Below are 21549 nucleotides of genomic sequence, written 5' to 3' on the forward strand. Positions count from 1 at the left end.
CCAGAGATTCTAATTTCATTTGTCAAAAAAGATGTTGATATAAAATAAATCGTAAAATAAATATTCAATCGTTATTCACTTTACAACTATCTGTAAGTATATATAGAAAATAAACAACTATCGATAAAATTAATTTAATTAATACATGGATTATATTGTTTTCAAATACGATTGTAGTAATTTTGTATTCGAAGTAATACTAATAATACGAAAAAATTTCGTTTAGAATTTTATTAACAGTTAGATAGATACCACTTATATTTTTACGATTGTGTGAATCAGAACTTATTTGGCAAGGAATCAAAAAGTATATTAGTCAACAATTATGCCCGAAAAAATTACTGATTACATCATCTTTGTTTGTGTGTTCCTTATGCTTCAGTGCTTTTAACATAAGTATAAAAATCACTCCTGGTTGCCCCTATTTTTGATGATCGCAAACTTCAGTTGCAAAATTGTATATCAAACCATGGTATTTTCAGTCATAAAATAAATAAATAAACCAATTTTCACTATTTTTAATCTTTATAAAATCATGAGCCAAAACTTTTTTCCTCGAAATTTTATCATTCACAAATGCAGGTCGTCTCCCATCTTCTCGCCATACAAAAAATCAGTCAGGTATTTTTTAACCTGTTTCGAGATCAAAACTATCCATTTTTAGTGATGGCTCACAAATAACTTTCCATGGAAATTGAAAGTAATCAAGGAAAATTGTAAAATCATATTACAGCAAAAAGCGACAGACAACCACATGAAGATGTGGTATGCAGGGATGAAAAATTTTATACCACTTGTTAATATCTGACAAATAACAAGACAAAATTATTTTCAAAGCCAGCTGCTGTGTTATTACACACCCTGGTGGGTAGCGTCTAACATAAAAAAATTATCGGTTCTTGTCTTACAACCAAAAATTCAAGCTAATTGAATCTAGCTTGTTATTAATCCGACAGAAAGATAATCGAATAAGAAAATTACAATTTTCAAGAATCGGACACCTCGTTTTGGACCTGGGTCAACGTATCGGACACCTAGTTTTATAATAGGTCAAGCAGAAAAATTTTTCATTTGTTGTTCGATTATAACAAATGGTGTATTTTTTGACATTTCCTTAAAACTCAAAAAATAAGTATTATCGATTAAAATACTTCAACCGAAAAATGTTGGGTGTAGGTATAGGCGCACATCTTACGCAGACATAAACTTAACCTAGGTTTTCAGACTCAATAAAAAGCTCACTCTATTGCATACCTGGTAATAGATATATGAACACTTTAAAGTTGTTATTGATTAAAAAGGTAAATATTTTTTTCCGAAACATTTTTCCACAAACCATACAATTTAAGCAACAACGGAATTTTAACACAGTTTTTTCGTATGTCTTCTACGAAATCACCCAAAAAGCTCTGATATGTAGTTTCTTATAGGGTCTTATAAGCTATTTTTGCTATCAATTATTGCCTAAACTATTTGGCTTACAAAAAAAAATGTTTGCATTATTATAAAGAACAACTTTCTAATTTAAAATGTTCATCTAATGTTTGCCAATTATGAATTAGTGGGAGGTTTTTATTGATCCGGAAAATTGAATTCAAAACCGTATCAGATGTGTGTCTTTAAAATTAACATTTTCGTCTGTCTGAAGCTTTTTCCTCGATTAAAATTATTTTTCCTTATATTAAACGCATATGTCAAGTTAAAAAAGCACCCTGGCTCAAAATAAAAAGAAACACAATGCTGTCTCAAAATATAAAGAATCATGTGAAAACAAACAATAGACTGTTAATTGTTTAAATACCATGTATAGACAGTGTTAATGTTTATACATGGTATTCCCAATCGTTTGTTTTTTTTACGTCATGTAAATAAAGAAAAATGTCCACTCTTAGATAGCCACACACATTAACTGATATTCCCATATAATACATACTAAAAAATTTGCACCTAATTTGCGCCGAATTGACTGATTTCTAGGTCTCTGGGAGTTTTCTATTCGTATCTATAACCTTAATTGTGTTTGCAACTTCAATTTAAAGCAAAATTTTTATACAAGCATTCGATATTTAAATTGAAATATATGAATTGAAAGTAAATAAATTTTTTCGTTGCATTATTGTCAGATAGAGAAGATTGTGTACAGCGTTCACAATCGACTTTTTTACAAAAACATGAAACAAAACACTTTTGTTGATTCAAAACTATCTGATGTAGAAACATTTTCAATTCCTTTATTTAAATTTGATCTTTGATCATGATATTTTCAAAAACACGACCATATAATATAAAATGCTGATTTTATATTATTTATTTCACAAATATTGATTTATACAATGAGATTCATGTAGTACATACCCTCTTTTGTGTAACGACAAGAGTGTATTAGGTCTAGGACCATGCTGTAGTAGATTGCAATTTTAAGAGCTTGTTGTACTCCATAAAAATTTTCATAGCCGGTGACTTCTTTATCAAGGGGTATGGAAAAGTTTTAATTTTTCAGCAAGCTTACTCTGATAATTTTCACGTTTCCTTCGAAATATAAAATTAATTTTCTTAAAGCGCCATTGATGTCAAAGCAAAACTAAAAGTGCTTGATAATAGCATATTAATTAGTTATTTAACTGAAATTTAAAACCAATTTGAAAGAACCGAGAATTTGATGCATATATACTTACATAAACTTTTACTTAATAGTGTGTATCGCCCCAAAATATGCAAAAATCTTGATGTAGTTTGGTAGCAACAAGTGAAATTTACAAAATTTAAAAAACCCCTACAAAATTTTTCGGTTAAGGAACCCTAAACTCGCATTTGATAGCTAAGAACACTCGTTAAATTACCACTCAAACGAAACCAAAAAAGTTGAAATCGGTTCATCCGTTTATTCGATACGATGCCACACACACACACACACATAGCAGTTAAACTTATAACACTCCTTTTTTTTTAGTTCGGGGATTAAAAAGACATCGTAAAATCGTTATTTTTTTAAGTAAACGTGATTGGGAATTACCGGAGTTGGCTATAAATGTTTTTGAAGGGATTATAACCATTGCAAACAGAGGCGAAAACTTAAAACTTTGGAATAACTGTGTTTTGTTTTTTTTTTTTTTTTTTATTAATTATAGTAGGAATAATTAAAATTTCATAATTTAAAAATTTAAATTATGAACATGCTAGCTAAGCCTGATCACATTTCGCTGCGGCTTTGTGTTTTCCGGTGTTTTCAACATGGTAAGTATGTTACATGGTATGCATGTCGCTTCCGAGATGACAAACCACACCATGTTGACCACTAAACTAGAGTTTTTACCCCCTACCAAAAAACTACTACAATAAAATCGCTCAGCGCAGATAAAAAAATTTTCACTTCGATAACAGTCTCGCAAACCAGGTGTTCTGTAGTTAATCAAAAGCTACGCTTGATCCCAGACCTAGGTACAAAATATACAAAAGCGTGGATATAGAATATTGAAATTGAATTTGAAACCAAACCGAAAAATAACAAAACCAAATAAAGTTTTTAAAATTCAATTAATCCTTTTATTACATATAAAAGTTAAAACGAACGTACATTGTTCTATACATTATATCGTATGAAAGTTTCAAACTGATTATATTAATTTGATTCTAGATTCAATTATATTAGTTTTTAGTTTTATAATTTTAACTTCGTAGCACTATACCGAGAGCCAAACCATCCGGTATTCTCGTTATACTCAGGATTTCCGAAATTTTTATTTATTTATGGATGAGACAGGTTATATACATCTATAAAAAATACAGGCTGCTCTTTAATTGATCCTAAAAACTATACTACGAGATTAAACTCACCTACTGAGATTAAACTCAATCCAATCACAAAACATTTAATTTAGATGACATTTACATCCTTGTCTAACATTTACATAATTACCAAAACATAATTGTAAAAAAAAATCATAATTGTAAAATGTAATCTAAAAGAAGACTTTGTGATGGGATGGTTACAATTATAAACTAATATCTTGGGAATACGCATCACATCGAAATTTGATAATGACCTTTTTCGTTCGTCTTAATGGTGAACTTAATCTCGTAATATATATATACACAGCGTATTCCTATTTGTAGTGGATCTTTTTGACCAGTAATTCCATGATGGTATATACAAGGTGTTCTTTAATTGATTCTAGAAAACTATAGTTTTTAGTATTCCTATTTCTAGTGGATCTTTTTGACCAGTAATTCCATGTTGGTAAGTACAAGGTGTTTTTTAATTGATTCAAAAAGATCCACTACAAATAAGAATACGCCGTGTATATACCAGATATATTAGGAGTTAGAACATTTGTATACCGTGGCGAATTTTTAGCGAACCTATAGGGATTTCGAAAAAAAGTTACGAACAAAAGTTGTTGATATTTTTACGAAAAACATTTTTGCTATTAAACTTTTGCTTTATTTTATCAGATACACAGCAAAATTATTAAAAAATTGTTAAGGAATTTTTCAAAACCAAAAGAGTCCGTCACAATTTCAGCTCAAATTCATTTAAAAATGGATTACATTAGTTACGAAATTACTCGAAATAATTTTTCTTTACGTCTATACATTTATTTTGTGTAATTTAACAAGTAAATATAGTTCGAATATTGATACTTAAGCATATACAGAATATTTAAACAATTGCCTCGTTTTTATTTTTACTTGTTTCTATAGAACCATTACATTTTTCAAAATAGCGATGAAAATATCTATTTACAGAAATGTATTATGAAAATATCAAACAAAATTTTAAGTCCAATTTTCTATCGATTTTTGGCATATTTGATTATTGCGTATGCGTAAATTTTGTTTCATAAAATTTCAACGTACCCATGAAAACTCCTTGGATATCGTCACTATTTAAAACTATATAAATGATCATATTCAGCAGAGAAAATAATTTTTTAAAACTCCTTGTGCAAGATAAATATCTGGCTCTCTGTATACATGGTTTGATATTAGTAACAATAGTAATTAATTAATTATTAACCAAAAATTTTGTTGTCTATTTGATGTTAACATTATTTTATTTATTAACTAGCGACCCGCCCCGGCTTCGCACGGGTGCAATGCTGATACTAAATACACTACAGAAAAACTGTGAACGTTGTATATAAAAACATAGCGGCCCGCTCTGGCTTCGCACGGGTATAAAATACGCTACGTACCGCAATTTTTAAATCTGTAATATCTTCGAAAATATTCACTTAAATCATACGGTGTAAAGGGCCATATAGATCTATATTAAATGAACAATATATTCAAGGTATTTAATTGGTTAAGGATTAATGCTGTATTGGTTAAAATCGCTTCAAAAATTAGCCATCATTTGTCGTAAAAAGTAAATGACAAAAAAAAGTTATTGTGGGTTATCCATAAGAGATAGACATATACCATCACGGACTTTTCTGTGGACCTTTTCAATGTGTACAATACTTAGTACATTATTTTGATAAAACTCGCAGGATTCAGCCTGCGTTTGCAATGTATGCGGAAAAAATGTAATTATTTACGACATCACATTAGAAACCTCAAAAATAGCAGTACTTCTCCACTATTTAATGGATGTTATTATACATATAAACCTTCCTCTTGAATCACTCTATCTATTAAAAAAAACAACATCAAAATCCGTTGCGTAGTTTCAAAGATTTAAGCATACAAAGGGACATAGGGACAGAGAAAGCGACTTTGTTTTATACTATGTAGTGATTAAATGTACAATCCGTTCATAAAATGTATCATGTTTTCGTTTATTTTCTAAAAAATATTTTCTTAAAAAAACACATAGTTTTGGACTTTTATTGAGAAAACTAAAAAAAAAGGGCAAAAATCTAGCCGCCATCTCACTTCCGGTTGAGATTTCGGTTGGGAGATCGGTATATTCGGATTCAGCAGGGTCGAAATAGGAGGAAAAACCTTTTGCCCAAAATTAATATGAAATGCTTCTAAAAGTTTTTCTGAGGCCTTTTTCAAATACTATAATCAGTCTAGTATATTGTAGATACAAAATTCAGCACCGTCAAAATAAAAAAAGCCACTCTCAAAAACCACTATATTAATGCACTTTAAAATATATTAGCTTTGTTACAATAATGTGTTGGTTTTATTGCAGGTTAAAACTAAATACATTTCATTTATCAAGTAATTATTTATTATGTTGAAATGCTGTTAGCATATTATATGTTTATTAACATTTCAACAGCATGATATTTATTATACATGGTGGTGATGATTCATAAATATTTACTAATAGTACTGACGTTACTACCGCGCGCGTCCCCTTAAAATTCGAAGGAGTACTATAGTCCAATCGGATAGGATTCATTGGTTTAATTTTTATTGATTCGTTCACTAGTTGAGTAATTATCAAATCGCACTACTCCGAATATGAAGTAATGGTGTTCAATTTCCATTTTTTCACTTAATTTTTATACCATGTATATCAAATATATCAAGGTATACTAAGTTTAGTCCCAAGTTTGTAACGCTTAAAAATATTGATCACCCAATTAGTCCATTCCCGTCTGTCTGCCTGTCTGTCTATCCGTCTGTCATCACGATAACTCAAAAACGAAAAAAGATATCGAGTTGAAATTTTTACAGCGTGCTCAGGTCGTAAAAAGTGAGTTTGTGTTCGTAAATCTGCAACATAGGTCAATTGGGTCTTGAGTACGCAGGACCCATCTTGTAAACCGTTAGAGATAGAAAGAACAAAAGTTTAAATGTAAGAAATGTTCCTTAACATAAACAATTTTTGTTTGAAACATTTTTTTCTAAAATAACACTGTTTAACCGTAAATGATAAATTAAAAATGTTTATGCAATCTTGCGAGTTTTAGTTCAGTAAACGAATTATCTTATTTTAGCTGTTTTTCCATAACGAAACTGTTTCCTGTAAAAGAGGAGATTCGGTAATCCATTTGCGACATATATATAATCAACAACATTTTATGCAGTTGCATGTACTTTCGATCGAAAATATAATAGTGGACTGGATTGGATTCTATTTAATTACTTATTATAATTGGATTATAATGTATGCACACTATAGGTCATATTATGTAATCAATTAATTTTCTTTAAATTAAACGATAATTTATGCTTTAAACCAGTAAAATTAGATAAACTATAGAGTAACCATTGTTCTTGAATTTCAATTTTATTGGTGATAAATATAAAAAAGCAACAGTAAAGAAATGTTTGTACGATCACCCTGTTTCAAGAAAATAAATCTTAAGTACCGCTGACTTTATTGCAAATACAATAGCGCTATGAAATGCTTGGGAACATTAAGTGCCAAATTCCTAAGCAGCCGTTTTGGCAATATTTACAAAACATCCTTCTTTCTAAAATTTCAGCTCTCTGTATTTAGAAAATCATATTATGATGAAGTGTTATAACTTAGAGGTCCCTGCTGTTATAATTTGTACTTTTCTGCATACTATCCTAAATCACGAAAATTATTATTTGAGCATAATCAATACGGATTAGTGAATGTGGATTACAAGATTTTCGGAGGAATATTTTTTGTTGTATGGCTTAATCCACTTCTAAATTGTATAAACTGTATAAATAATAAGTGAAAACAAACAATTTACTAAATTAATTGTTGAAAAACCATGTATAGACCATTTTGATAACGTAGTGGTTTCTTTTTTTACGTCTAGTAAGTAAGGATAACCACTCTTACATACAAAGTTATAAGATTATATTTCCTCTCATTTTCCCAATATACAGGAGGTACCTATATACAATAGGTATATGTATACATACTATATAATGTTTACGAAAAATGTTTCAAACGAAAGCTGTTTTTTTTAAGGAAAATTTTTAATTTTAAAATTTTGTTCTCTCCCTAACGGTTTACAAGATGGTCCAATTGACTTATGTTGCTCGACTTCACTTTTTACGTCCTGAGCACGATATAAAAATTTCAGCTTGATATTTTTTTGCGTTTTTGAGTTATCGTGTCGACAGACAGACGGACTGACATGCAAAACATCCAAAAATTTAGTACCCAAAAATGGACTAATTAGGTGATTTTATGAACACTTATACCAAGATTTTTTTCATAGCATCAATATTTTGAAGCGTTACAAACGGGTGACTAAACTTAGTATACCTTGATACATTTCATATATACATGGAAAAAAAATTGAACATAAGTATTTTCACTTTAAAAAAGTTTAGTTACCTAGGTACTATCAGATTCAGCTCTCCTATTATAAGTTGATTTATTGGTTTTCTCACAATCTAAAAAACATATCAAGTGATACAAATCATTCTGTATTAACATTAACTCAACAATAACAGTTGATATTATGCCATATGTGTAATATTTTCTATATTTAACTGATTTAGATAATAATATTTGGAAAATGTCCAGCTCAATAATAGTATAAGCGTTATAAAAGCTAACTTGTGCTCAAGATAACAAACACTAACAACAAAAATAAGAAAGAAGAAAAGCTCATCGTTTGACAGACGGACGTTTTATCGTCCATATGTATGTGTGATCGTCATATACGAAGAACAAAAAAAAATTGGTTTGAAACGCTCAAACAACTTCCACGTACTAAAAAATAAATCTTTGCTTTGATTATATAATAATCTGGATTAAATCTTTTTATATTTTGAGTAAATTAATCAGCTCTAGCACAAACTCGGTCAGATAATATACCAATATAAAATCTTGTACTCGCAAGAGCCAAACTTTATGTATAACCTTTGCCATTTGCCATTCGAACAGTTTAAAATATCAGACTAAAACTTGGCACTCCTTGTTATTAAAAAAATACATACAATTTTTTTATTTTTTCATGCCCCGTTCGTATAAAAACTTAAGGCAACTTAACTGCCCGAATTTGTTCAATACCTCATCAATGAATTCAGTTTCCTCCTCTTATAAATTATATCTAGACATATTGCATTGCCCTACAATCCTTTCGGCGTTAAATGTTGAATTTTCATCAACCAATTTATATTGATTTTAATTAAAATCTAACTATACAATTTTAAAATAATTTAACCACTACAATTTTGGAATATGTTCCAGCAACAAATTAGAAAACAATTTTTATTTCGCTTCAGTCATTCGTGGTCAATAGTAAAACAAAGTGTTCGGCGAAAAGTCTACAAATTTGACTGGAAAGTTGTTAACGTAAAAATTGACCAAATTGGCTTTGAAATGTGACTTAGGTCGCATTACAGTTATTCTTAGGGTAGGTATTCCAACATCGCCTCCATAGGCCATACATCTCTTTTCGTTTTTGAGTTATCGTGCTTACGGGCAGACAGACGGACAGTCAACCGGCAATGGACTAATTAGGTGATTTTGTTAACACCTATACCAAAATTTTGTTCTTAACGTCGATATTTTTAGGCGTTACCAACTTGGGACTAAATTTAATATACTATAATAATATATTTCATATATACATGGTATAAAAATACCTCTAACATTAAATTACATCATATAATTTTAGCTTTATATAGAGGTAAAACTACTGAAATCACATCATTTATAATATGTTTAGCCACAAACAAACTTATATTCAACATTCTAAACACTGATAAAGATAATATATCATAAATCAAATATATAAATAAAATCCCTGTGCTTTATATATTATATGAGTAAAAATCTTGATTTATATATAATCGAAAAATTATTATATTATCATTATATTCTTTACGCTATCTACTCATATAAATATAATTTTCATTCTCTGTAATATCAACTCACTGTCTTTAAAAAACAATGTGTCATGTGGAATTTTATCATCATATTTAATTATCACGTTTCGTTATTGTTCAGTATTGATACAAACGTTGGATAGTGCGATAAAAGAAGGAAAATCGATTGGATGGTTGGTAGGTGATTTCCTCTAAGTCGTTATATATAGCCTTCGGTCGTTACTATAACTGCATGCAGTGATATACTCTACTGTATGCATTCTTATTATTCTTTTTTGAGCGAATAATTATCTGACATTTTTAACTTTAAAGCCAATTCTTGCATTATTTTTAGCACTAACGATCATTTTTCGCGGAGATGCAGACATCTGAATTTAAGACATTTTTTTTTGATAATTCTATATAGACAAAATTATGTGCCGGTAAATGTCTTTATTAGTTTTGAAATAAAAATTATGAATAAAAATCGATCAATAAATAAATTAATCGTACTGAAATATTAATTCAAAATTATTTATTAACTAAAAATAGTTTCAAATTATTAAAAACAAATGTTTTCAAATATTATTATTAAAAATAATTTTGCATTTAAAAATAAATAGGCATTCCAATATAACTTCTTAAAATAATAAAAACCACCAAACATACATAAAAATAGATTTAAAATTAAGTCATATATATGCCATGATTTTCTAAAAAAAGTTCGATATTCCATTTAAAAAAAAAAACATTTTAAAATTACTTCTTCAATCTTGCGAAGCCTAGAAATTATACTTAAGATGAATATATGAAAGCTTTTAGATTTAGGCATAAGTTATCTTAAAAAAGTATAATGTTGATTTCAAAATTTTTCTTAAATTCATAGTAAAAGGTCTGTTATTTATAGATAAATTTTCGTGGGTATTTAAAAGAAGTTTAGTTCAAAAAACACAAAAATAAAGTGTGCTATTTTCAGTGAAATCTAAAAAAAAAATTTTTTCTACAGTATGCAATTTTTCTTTGATTTTACTAAAGTAAGTATGTAGTTCTACGAAATTTCGGCAAAATTGGCTAACTCAAAAAGTCGCGTTTATAACTCTTTGACGTCATCGAAGCCCAAAAAAGTTGTGCTCTATCACACAAAATTTATTCAATTTCAGTAAAGCAAGTACCTAATTCTAATGAAGCTTCATTTTTTCAAATTTTTTGTAATATTTCACGTATCAGATGAATTTTAGCTTACTTATCCAAAAAAGGACAATTTTTTCTTCCCTCCGGACGGAAAATATCAACTTGTCCCGCTGCGTTATCGAAGTTGCTACTTTAAAATAATATACACACAATGGTAGAAGTAAAGAATGTCTCAGATCGCATGTTTATCACCCTCGGCTTTACCTCGAGCGATAATGAACATGAGATCTGAGACATTCTTTATTTTTGCTCCCTAGATGTGTAATGTACTATTTTAAATTAATTTTGCTCTATCACACGCGAATTTTATGTAATTTTAATAAACCACTCATGTGGAAATTTCAGACAAAAGGCTTAAAAAGTCTTACAAATACAAAAAAAGAATTTTTCAGAATTAATTAGAATCATTTGTCTGAAATATCCACATTGACGAGCATCCATGTATATCCGCACTAAATTTTTTTCGTAATTTTATTATATTTTACAATTTATATGATCCTAATACCGTATTAATAAGAATACGTCTTTTAAAAAAAATTTTCACGCGAACTTCCAGTCCATGAAATCATATCTAACAATTTCTTTATTTTCATATAGATAAATACTAAATTACTTTTTTAGCTTTTCGACCTTGTCTTCTTTTGTTATGGCCTGCTGATTTCACTTCTCTTGTAATTATTGAACAGGGAGGTAAATTAGAGTTTGTACTCTTTACAGAACTATTTTCATCAATTTCTTTTTTTGAATTACTTATTATATTTGATTGTTCCAGTAATAATTTTTCACCATGGAGACATTTAGTCTCTAGATATTCTTTACAATCTTCAATATAGTATTCACTTTTTGGTCCAGGCGTACTTTCATGTAAATTTTCAACAGATGCTAGTAATGACAGTTTAAATTCAATTTCTGATCGATCTGTGCTTATTGTGGACGAGAATTCTTCTTTTTTCTTTTGCCCTTAAAATTTTACATCGAATCGATTTTGAAACTATGCTAACATTTTAAGTTTAAAAATTGGGTTAGGTGTGTTTTAATCGAAGGATAAAGCAAAACTTAGTGAAACAGTTTTTTGGAAAACGCACTTTAATGCCTTAATTCCCAAAAATATAAAAGCTTTTATTACTATAATTACTTAAAATTATTATTAGAAAATTTACCAAACGATGTAATAACAATTTGAGGACCATAGTCATCATTTTCTTCAGCATCACTAGAATGATCGGATGATACTTGACGGGAAGTTGATTTTACGACAATAATTCTCCGTTTTGATGAATTATCTATAAAATAATTTTATTAATGTCCTAGGTAATATATTTAATATTCCTTACGATGCTAAATTTTTAGATTTGAGCTGTTGAAGTCAAGGGAAAGCAATTGAACTTTGGGGCCGCCCTTGAGCTGTTTTCATTGATGTGTTTTATTTTGTCACAAATTTGTTATTTTTAATTTGGAAAACTAATATTAATTAGTTTAAAAAAAATTGTTGATGACGCAATCATTTGTTTTTTGGCGTCACGTAAGTAAAGAAAGATATCCACTCTATAGCAACACATTCATAACTGATATTCCAATATAATAAACACCATACAATTTGCACCTAATTTGCGCAATCGTAGGTAAACAGTGATATTTACAAAAAAATGTTTTAAACAAAAGTTGTTTATTTTCTTATACGGATCATTTTTTATTGTTAAACTTTTATTCTATCTCTAACAGTTTACAAGATTGGTACTACGGACGTAAGACCCATTTGATCTCATTCTGATGTTGCTCATTTACGAACTCGACCTCAATTTTTACGTCATAAGCACGCTATACAAATTTCAGCTTAAAATCTCTTTTCGTTTTTGAGTTATCGTGCTTAGAGACAGGTAGGCAGACAGACGGATAGACAACTGGAAATGGACTTATTTATTAGGTGATTTTATGAACATCTATACCAAAATTTTGTTGGTAACATCAATATTTTTAAGCGTTACAAACTTGCGATCAAACTTAATATACTATGATATATTTCATATATACATGGTATAACAAATATTTTCCTATAAAAAAAATTATGACAAAAGAAATTCGGTTTTTCTTCTTTTCCTATTTATCTCTTACCAAAATTACCAACAAAGTCGGTTTTTTTCTGGCTTTCGTTCTTACATTTTTGCTTTTAGTCATTCTGTCATTTGTGTTAAGTAAATACTATAGGGTAACTTAGGGTAGCGGGTTCGATTTCCGCCATCACAACAAAAATTAATTTAATTAATAGTTGTGATGAGCTGGTGTAGTGCATGGTATATGCATGAAGGAGGTGCACTCAGCCTCTGAAAATACTTCAGGAGCTGATAAATAAAATAATCAGCGGAAAAAGTGGTAAAACACATATGGTATCACAATGGGCTTCTATAGCCTGCGTGTGTTCCTAAATACTGTAGGCATTTCCTTTAAATTCTCAGATTTTTGACATTACGTAAACTATGGTATACAGTCAAACCCGGGTAAGCGAGAACTGAATAAGTGAGAAAACTCTATAAGTGAGAGTAATAGCCAGTACCCATCATTTTAAGCTCCCAAAACCTCTATTAGCGAGAAACAGAAACCTATGTAAGAAAGAGTCGTTTTTCCCTCATGGACCTCCGTATATAAGCGACAGTCGAGCTTTATTTATTTATATTATTTAGGAGGAAATATAGCTACAATAAATTACATATTTACTACATTCGTACTTGCGAATTGTGACTTGTTATTGCTGGGTACCTCTGTAAAAGAGAAACGCTACCGATGTACCTGCATTAGCGAGCAACTCGGGTTAGTGAGAAACCTCTATAAGCGAGAATGAGATTGTGCTTTCTTGAACTCTCGCTTATCCATGTTTGACTGTATTCCAATCGAAAAATGATGTTACTTTTAAAAACAGAAGTCTTAAATATCATATAGTCACTTATATAGGACTGAGGAACTATAGCAAAAAAAAATTTGAGGTATTTTCGTAGTAGTCAAAAGTGAAGGTCCTTTCTTGGAAATTTATTGTGATGTCTAAAAAACCTACTTGTAGGTTCAAGTAAAAATCAATTTTTCAACGAATCACCAAAACATTTCGTATTGAAAGTACTTGTTTGTGTACCTTCGAGTCCACGTGGAGATATGTTGTTTTTCGGTGAATCAGCTTCATCATTACTAACTTCTCCAATTGACGGCAACATCATTGTGCTACTTAATTTTGATCCCATTGATAAATTACTATTAGATTTTCGAACAATCGCACTTTTTATCTGTGGCATCATATTCTTTATATTTTGTCCAATAATTCCTGTATTCGACTCACTGTTCATTGCAGTACGAATTCCCGGAGGTCCTGTTTCTGATACTAATATGCTGCCATTGCCGAGAGCACAACTTTCTGATGATGCGCTACTACTGCTTGTAGTGTACTGTTCCATAGCTAATCGCTCTAATTCCTAATGAAAATGACACCTAATTATGTAAAATACAAAAGAAGAAATTTTTTCTCAGTAAACCTGATATTTCGCTTGTATGCTATCATCAGAGGAATCTTTCAAACTCTCCTCCGAGGGTCTATATTGTTCTAATGCCTCTCTTTCAAGCTCATCACAATCTGAATCCATAGTCGTGTTGGTATTTGATAACACTGCTGAATAGAGACGCCGCTTAGCACCTGGATATTTCAAAAGTCAATGAATTATTCTGATTCAATAAAGATTGCTTTCAAATATCGAGTATTTACTAAACTATTACAAAGCATGATCTCAAATATTTTCTCCAATCCAACCTGATATTCGGGCGTTTGAAAAGTTCCGGAGTATACTAACTCAACAAATAATAATTTTAATAACAAAGTTTTATACCAACGTGGTTGGGTTAAAAGAGTTGTACTTAGTATTGATCTTGAAATTGGTCTTGACTTTCAAGGGCTTAAAAAATTTAACTGTTGTTGCTCTTAACAAACAACTAGCTTTCAATAATTCTTGTTCAAAATATTTGTTCTAAAACACACATTACGCAGAAATATTTAGCAAAAAAAAGTAATGTGTTCGCATTCAAATTCTGATAATAAAAAAAGAAAATTATTAAATTCAAAAATGTATCTGAAATCAAATTAGATTTCAAAAACTTTAAATGCCATCAAAAATAAAATAGAATTTGGAATAAATTTCTGCCGAATCTACACATTTCTCGAAAATATGTTCCGAATAAAAATGGTCGGTTTTTTTAGAGATAACCGCTTTCTATAATTTAAAATTTGTTTCTATTATCAGTTTTGACTTTTATGAGCAAGGTCTGTACTACTCGATTAACTCTACAGCTTTTTTAGTTTAATTTTCGGATTAAGATAAGTGGGCCCGGGATAGAAAATGTTTGTAATTTATCTTTGTCTTTTGGTTAGAGACACACTAAGATGTGTGTGCAGGTACCCATGTGCTTAAAAACTGAGTGCTTTAAGTCTTATAGGTATAAGTCTGAATAATTTACAAGGCAAATCTCTAAGAACTTAGTCAGCTCCCTTGAGTCTTTGGCCTTACTCCAACACTCATTCTATTTATTCCTCCAGAGAAACTTATACACCACTAAATATTTATTATTATTACGTCATTTTTTATGATAATCTTAGTTTATGATAATCATTGCTTTTATGATAATATATAAGTAAAACTGCAACTCTATTGAAAAACGCTAAATTTGTTCACTGAGTATGAATACACGTAATTATTTTATTTTTTTACTTAGGAAGTTTGTATTTAGCAAAAAAGTTGTATTTTACCTTGGCAAATCGTATTTTTTATTGCATGTGGGCATATATTCATCTTTGAATGGCATGGCTGTTGTACTTTGGACAGAACATTTCTAGGAGAAACTCGCATCCCATGTGATACAATGGGAGGTAAACTAGCCTGATATCCATGACCAATACTTTGAGAAACATTTTGTGCGCAAGGTACGGCTGGTGGTACTAACGATGTACTTGGCAATGATTGATATGCTAAAAATGTAACAACTTAAATTTAACAACTAATTTTAAAAAATACATCAAGGAGGAAATAGCCTGGTAATAAATGAATGAAACAACAAGCTTTCGGGTACGATAAGAATTGTTTCGAACGTTTTTCTATCAGAAGCTTGTGTTTTCCGCAGCATTGCACTTGACAAAGATTCAAATTTTGGAAGACATATATATGCAATAAAGTTTAGAAGGCTGGTTGATCTTTTTACCCGAGTTTGTTAACTGTAGTATCTCCTTCGTAATCAAGGGGTTTCTGATAACATCCCCATTCACGGCATTTGCAATAGCCTACAAAGAATTACATATAGATTGTTGAAAAACAGAACTCTATATTTATGATGACATCCCCATTCACGTCATATGTAATAACCTACATATGACGTAGGTTATTACATATGAGAATTTCATCTTATAGACTGTTCAAAAATAGAGAGCTCTGGATTTATTATGACATAATTCCCCATTCCGTTATTTGCAGTAGCCCACAGAAATTCCTTCTGGACTGTCTAAAAAACTGAACTCTGGATGTATTTATTTGGATAAGAAAAATGCCGGCAGAGAAATTATTAATTGAAAATACAAATAGACTAATACGGCTGTAAATTAAAATTAAAATTTTACGAAGTTATAATAAAATTGTGTGCAAAATCTTATATACTCTAATAAGAAGTCCAATTCATGAATAAGAAATCAATCGGAATGAATAGGAAATCAATGGAAATACATTTCCTATTCATGAATTGAACTTTTTTATCAAGTACGATAGATTTCTTAACTGCTGTTATTTCAATCTTTAATGGGAGTTTATTGAAAGACAAACTTATTTTGGCAATATTTAAATATATTCATGTATAACTTTTTAAGTTTGTTGTTGGATTCAAACAAAAATTCATCTTTCCAGAAGAGCCGCCTTTTAAAAAAAGTTAGCAAAATGAAATTTGTATGTACCTTGGTTGATACCTTGAACACCCAATGATCTAGGTGTAATTGTATTTGGTGGAATCGGTATTATATTTTGATTCACATATATATTATGGGACAATATGGGCATTTGGGAACAAGTGCTCACTAAAATACCACCAGGTACAACATTAATCACATTTGGTAATGCTACTGGGGATAGATTTTGAATTGGGTATTGTCTCGTTATTGGGTTTTGATGGTATATTACAGGATTTGTAATATTTTGTTGGTAACTATGAAGATCAAGTTTTTGTACAAATTTATTATTATCAATAGGCATTACAGGACCACCACTGGAACTTGAAGCTATTTGTTTTGACTTTTGCTGATTCTCAATTGTATAATTATTATGTAAATTTGAGAAAGAATTTATTAAATTGTCAACTTTATTTAATTCATTTAATCGATTTGGATATTCTTTGTTCAACCATTTTTTTGGATCATTTCCATCCGATGTTAAAAATATTAAATTATTATAATCAACACCTTGCTGTTTTCTTTGACGATTATTATTAATATTTCCTGTAGTTTTATGAAATTCACGGGGTCGTTGATAAACTGGAATAGAATTTTCATCAGAACTAAATTTATTTGGATCATCCGAACTAATACTATTCGTATTTTCGGATAATTTTGTTTTTACATTCTTTAACGGTTTGTCATAAACACTAGCCGCCTTTTTTGGAACGTTTGTATAATCTTTCGGGTAAAATTCTGGTATATCAGTTGTTTCCGAGATATTTGGTAATGATAATGAAATTTTTAAATTTGCCGCAGGTTCTTTGACCAAAAAACGTGGAATAAATTCCGGTACATCAACACTGCCAATACGTGTTTTTTTACTAAATGATATATTCGAATCCGTATTATCATCCAATTGAGTAAATAAATTGAATTTTTTCTCAATAAAATTAGACATATTTGGTTCGGTTGCATCAAAATTTGAATCAGATTTTGTAAATTGTGTTGTTTTATATTTTGTAAAATTTGTTTTAGAGTTTAATGTAAAATTTTCATTTTTAGATAAAATATACATTTTTGTATTGTCTGTATCGTTTTGCGTTGTTTCTTGTCGAACGAATGTTCGAGATATTGTTGATTCCGATTCAACTTTATTGTTCATCGTCTCATCATCGATATTATCAACACTTTGTTGCGATATTTTCGTTAACGCTTCTAACAGTTTATCAGCTTTTTGATCAGGTTTTGTAACAGTTTCAACTGATTGTTTTGTGGCACGTTTCTTTACAAATTGCCGCCCTGCACCAGGTGCTCGTGAGAACTTTTCTTCAACATTTGGTCTATTTTCTACTGTAAACACAGGATTAAATTCAATGCCTTGTATCGACGAAGGTGGGTATCCTTGTAAAACTGTTGTGGGTACATTTCGCACATAATTTAATACTTTGGAATCGATATTTTGTGGTGAATGCAAAATTTTAAAAGTTTTATCAGAGTTCGATAGTTGTGTTGATTGATTTGATTTTTTACTAGCAAAAGGATGATTTTTAGATACTGCATTTACTTTTTTATCTCCAATTTGGGAAGTTTTTTGGTCGTTGTTATTATTGTTAAATAACGGTGGATCAACAATTTCAGTATTCTTGTTAAAAAAAAATTTTTTTCTTGCATCTAAAAGAGAAGAAAATTTTATTTTAGTTGAATTTGCTAGCAAGATAGCAATTGTTGCAATATTATGCCGAGGTGGATTATCCACGAGGCAAAGAAGGCGCGTGCATAAAGGCGCGGGGTTACAAAGAGACGCCTGCCTTGAATTATAACTATACTTGAATTGTTCTACCTAGGCCAACATTTAAAAAAAAAAAAGTAGGTATGTTTTTGTGTACTAAAAAATTTTAATTTAAATGGTTCGATCTTTTAATTCTGCCTTAAAATAACTTATATTTAGCAAAAATATAAATTCGAATCAATATGCATGTTGACAAATATTTTTTTATAACTTCAGGTGAAGAATTCTCACTGGATGGACAGGGAAGTGAAGTCGGTTTTTAAAAATCTTTAGTGGTATGCAACATATGAACGATTAGAATTCCTAATTAAACAAAGAGGATGATTTAGTTTAGTGATGTCTTTGACCGGTATCACCATAGAAAATTTTTTCTAAAAGAAGATGGGACAACAATCTTTAAATGCTTAGAACGTCTTTTTTTTATCAATTTTAATTTACCTTTCAAATTTTTTTATGGAGTTAAGTCTAGTTTTATAATTTTATGGGTTATATTTTAAATTCGACATCAGGCAACTACCGTATTAAATTGTACTGTTATGGTCGAAAACACACATTAAAGTTTAAATAATTGACCTCCGTAAATTAACTCAAGTATAAACATATAATTAATTGTGTAAATAAATATGCAAAAAATTACAATCCGTTGATACTAGCATTGTACAGTTTTTCAAATGTATGACAGTCTAATTCATTTTATATCTGCTTAAAGGGAAAATTTTAAAAATGAACAGCTAGCCTTTTCTAATACTCAATAGTCAAAGAATATGAAAAGGGCACAAGAGGATACGGCGATGAGAAAGCTCACAGTAAATGAATCTGCGAAAGATATTGCTTCTTCTTTATCTATGGTCGGGAAATCTCCAGAGTGGCTAGATATCTAATTAGTAATTATAGACAGATCTGAGTAATTATAGACAAATTTGTGGTTAAACTTCAAAAGAGGCGAGAATTATCAAGAAATTTTCACAGTAAATTTTCGTTTTTAAGCAATCAATTTGAACACTGCCAAAGTTCAAAATAGAGCAATTACGTTAGTATCAATGTATTCTGGCAATTCAGAAAGGTGTTTCTTGATTTATATATACATCTTCGTTTTTATTTAACAAAGATATAGCTCGAACCGAAGAACTGCTCCCAGCAACCAACGCGATTTTAAAGGTTCTAGGAAACAAAGAACTTGAAACTAAATATTTAAAAAAAGGGTCTTTGTTGATAAAACTTTCTACGGGTGAAAAATTTCTTAATCAACCTGTGGTATTATATTTTATTAACGAATGTAACTTTTTCTTTCAATGGTTCGGCCGTCACGTGGTTAGTCAACTAGGCAATTTGTATGACGCAAATGTAAAAAGGAAAGCTTTGGAAAGCGCCGTAAGGTAATGTTTTTTTTGCATAAGCAGCATCTGTGATAAATTTGAAAATGATGAAAACTTTTTGTGGCTCAATCACCGATATTAATTTTTGTACAATTAACATTATTGTGAGTTTTTCCATAAAGTACTTAAAAACCACAATTTGAAAATGAAATAATTCAAAATTTTGCCCCGCAAGAAGCCCCAAAACTGTGTTTATTGTGATCAAGGGATTTTGAACTATCATTTACCGCAAAAAATGAGCATTCACCATACTTGCTCAAACAGCCGGACTATCTTAATGTTTAAATGAAGTTTTACTTTAATACTTGATGTAAATAAATATACACATCTTGGTGGGTGTTGAATCCATAATGGATTATAACAGAAAACGAATACAGAGAAAAACTTACCAATTTCATTAAATACATTAAATTTAGGATCATCGTAATCAGCATGACGTTGGGTATTTGAACGTAAATTTTCTGATAAAATAGAACAATTCTGAAAGAAACTGTAACCACTATTTCCTTGATTACCGTCAAAATTGTTAGAATAAAATTCATTAATATCAGGATTATTAAAACGCTTGTTATTCAAAACCACAGATGGTTCCATTGGTAATCTTGGCGTTCTTCGTTGACGTTTGGTAGACTTTGTTACTAATATCTATTTTTTATTTTCAAATTATTACTATAAATTTATTTTTTATAGTTATATTTATTTTAGCGTTACATAAGCTGAATAAGTTTGAACTACAATTCAAATTCTTTTAGAATATAATTAATACATTTCATTCAAAAAAAAAAGTTTCTTTCGAACTAAAAGACGCAGAAAGAAGGAAGTTTGATTTTTTTTTAAATCATGAATTTGTTTCTGGAGTTATTGAAGTCATCGGATCCTAAAAGACAAAAATTTAGTTCATGTGACATTTGAGCGAATAGTTGTCGATGAAACTGAAATCGATCCGAGATATCGCTGTTCGTACAGAATTTCATCCCAAAACTATAAAATACTGAATTTTATCAAACTTTTTTTTTTCATTTTTTCCATGATTTTATTATTACAAAAATCGAAAAATAATTATATTTCTAATTTCGATAAGATAAAAGTCTATGTATTAGGTAACTTTGATTCTAAAAATAGAAATATCCGCTCCATAGGACGGTTGGGCGAGTAATTTCCGAAATATCGCCTTAAAATAAAATATGAAAGCTTGTAGGTCGATTTAAAAAATATATATCGAAAAATAATCGCTAAAAAATGTAAAAACAGACTATTTATTTTTATAAATTTTTTGCTGATTTTTTTATATGTGTCGACTATATCGACAAAAGGTTGGGCTTTTTTATAAGTTAATAAGCGATCAATGTAGGATCCAGCAATGTTAGTTGTTTTTTTTTTTTTTTTTTTTGTAATAATTTCTTTGATAAATAGAGTATCAGTTCACATAATAAGACATAATATATAGACAAATATTTACTTAGAACATACTGAATTATCATTCCAAATAGCGCGAACTTCAGCTGATTGTATTTTCATCTGTAAAGCCAATTCTTGTAATGATGTTA

At 29.7% G+C, this 21549-nt stretch overlaps 1 protein-coding gene across 1 annotated transcript; it reads right to left on the bottom strand.

Annotated features, from left to right (window-relative positions):
• Positions 1 to 11500: 11500 nt before the first annotated feature.
• LOC123296120 lies at positions 11501 to 17214 on the bottom strand. Its single transcript, XM_044877582.1, has 6 exons — positions 16862 to 17214; positions 15674 to 15892; positions 14412 to 14569; positions 14018 to 14351; positions 12057 to 12179; positions 11501 to 11856 (listed from the first exon to the last, which is right to left on the bottom strand). Exons 1-6 carry the CDS (start codon positions 17154 to 17156, stop codon positions 11501 to 11503), a joined length of 1485 nt encoding a protein of 494 aa, XP_044733517.1. The 5' UTR covers positions 17157 to 17214.
• Positions 17215 to 21549: the final 4335 nt, after the last annotated feature.

Source organism: Chrysoperla carnea, chromosome 3 (assembly GCF_905475395.1).
Source record: "Chrysoperla carnea chromosome 3, inChrCarn1.1, whole genome shotgun sequence".
Lineage (NCBI taxonomy): Eukaryota > Metazoa > Arthropoda > Insecta > Neuroptera > Chrysopidae > Chrysoperla > Chrysoperla carnea.

Coding starts and splice junctions, on each gene's coding strand:
- LOC123296120 (XM_044877582.1), bottom strand. CDS start 17,156: ATGCCTATTGATAATAATAAATTTGTACAAAAACTTGATCTTCATAGT. Junction 14,352..14,411: donor GCATACAAGCGAAATATCAG/GTTTACTGAGAA, acceptor CATTTTCATTAG/GAATTAGAGCGATTAGCTAT. Junction 12,180..14,017: donor ATCTCCACGTGGACTCGAAG/GTACACAAACAA, acceptor ATTATTTTATAG/ATAATTCATCAAAACGGAGA.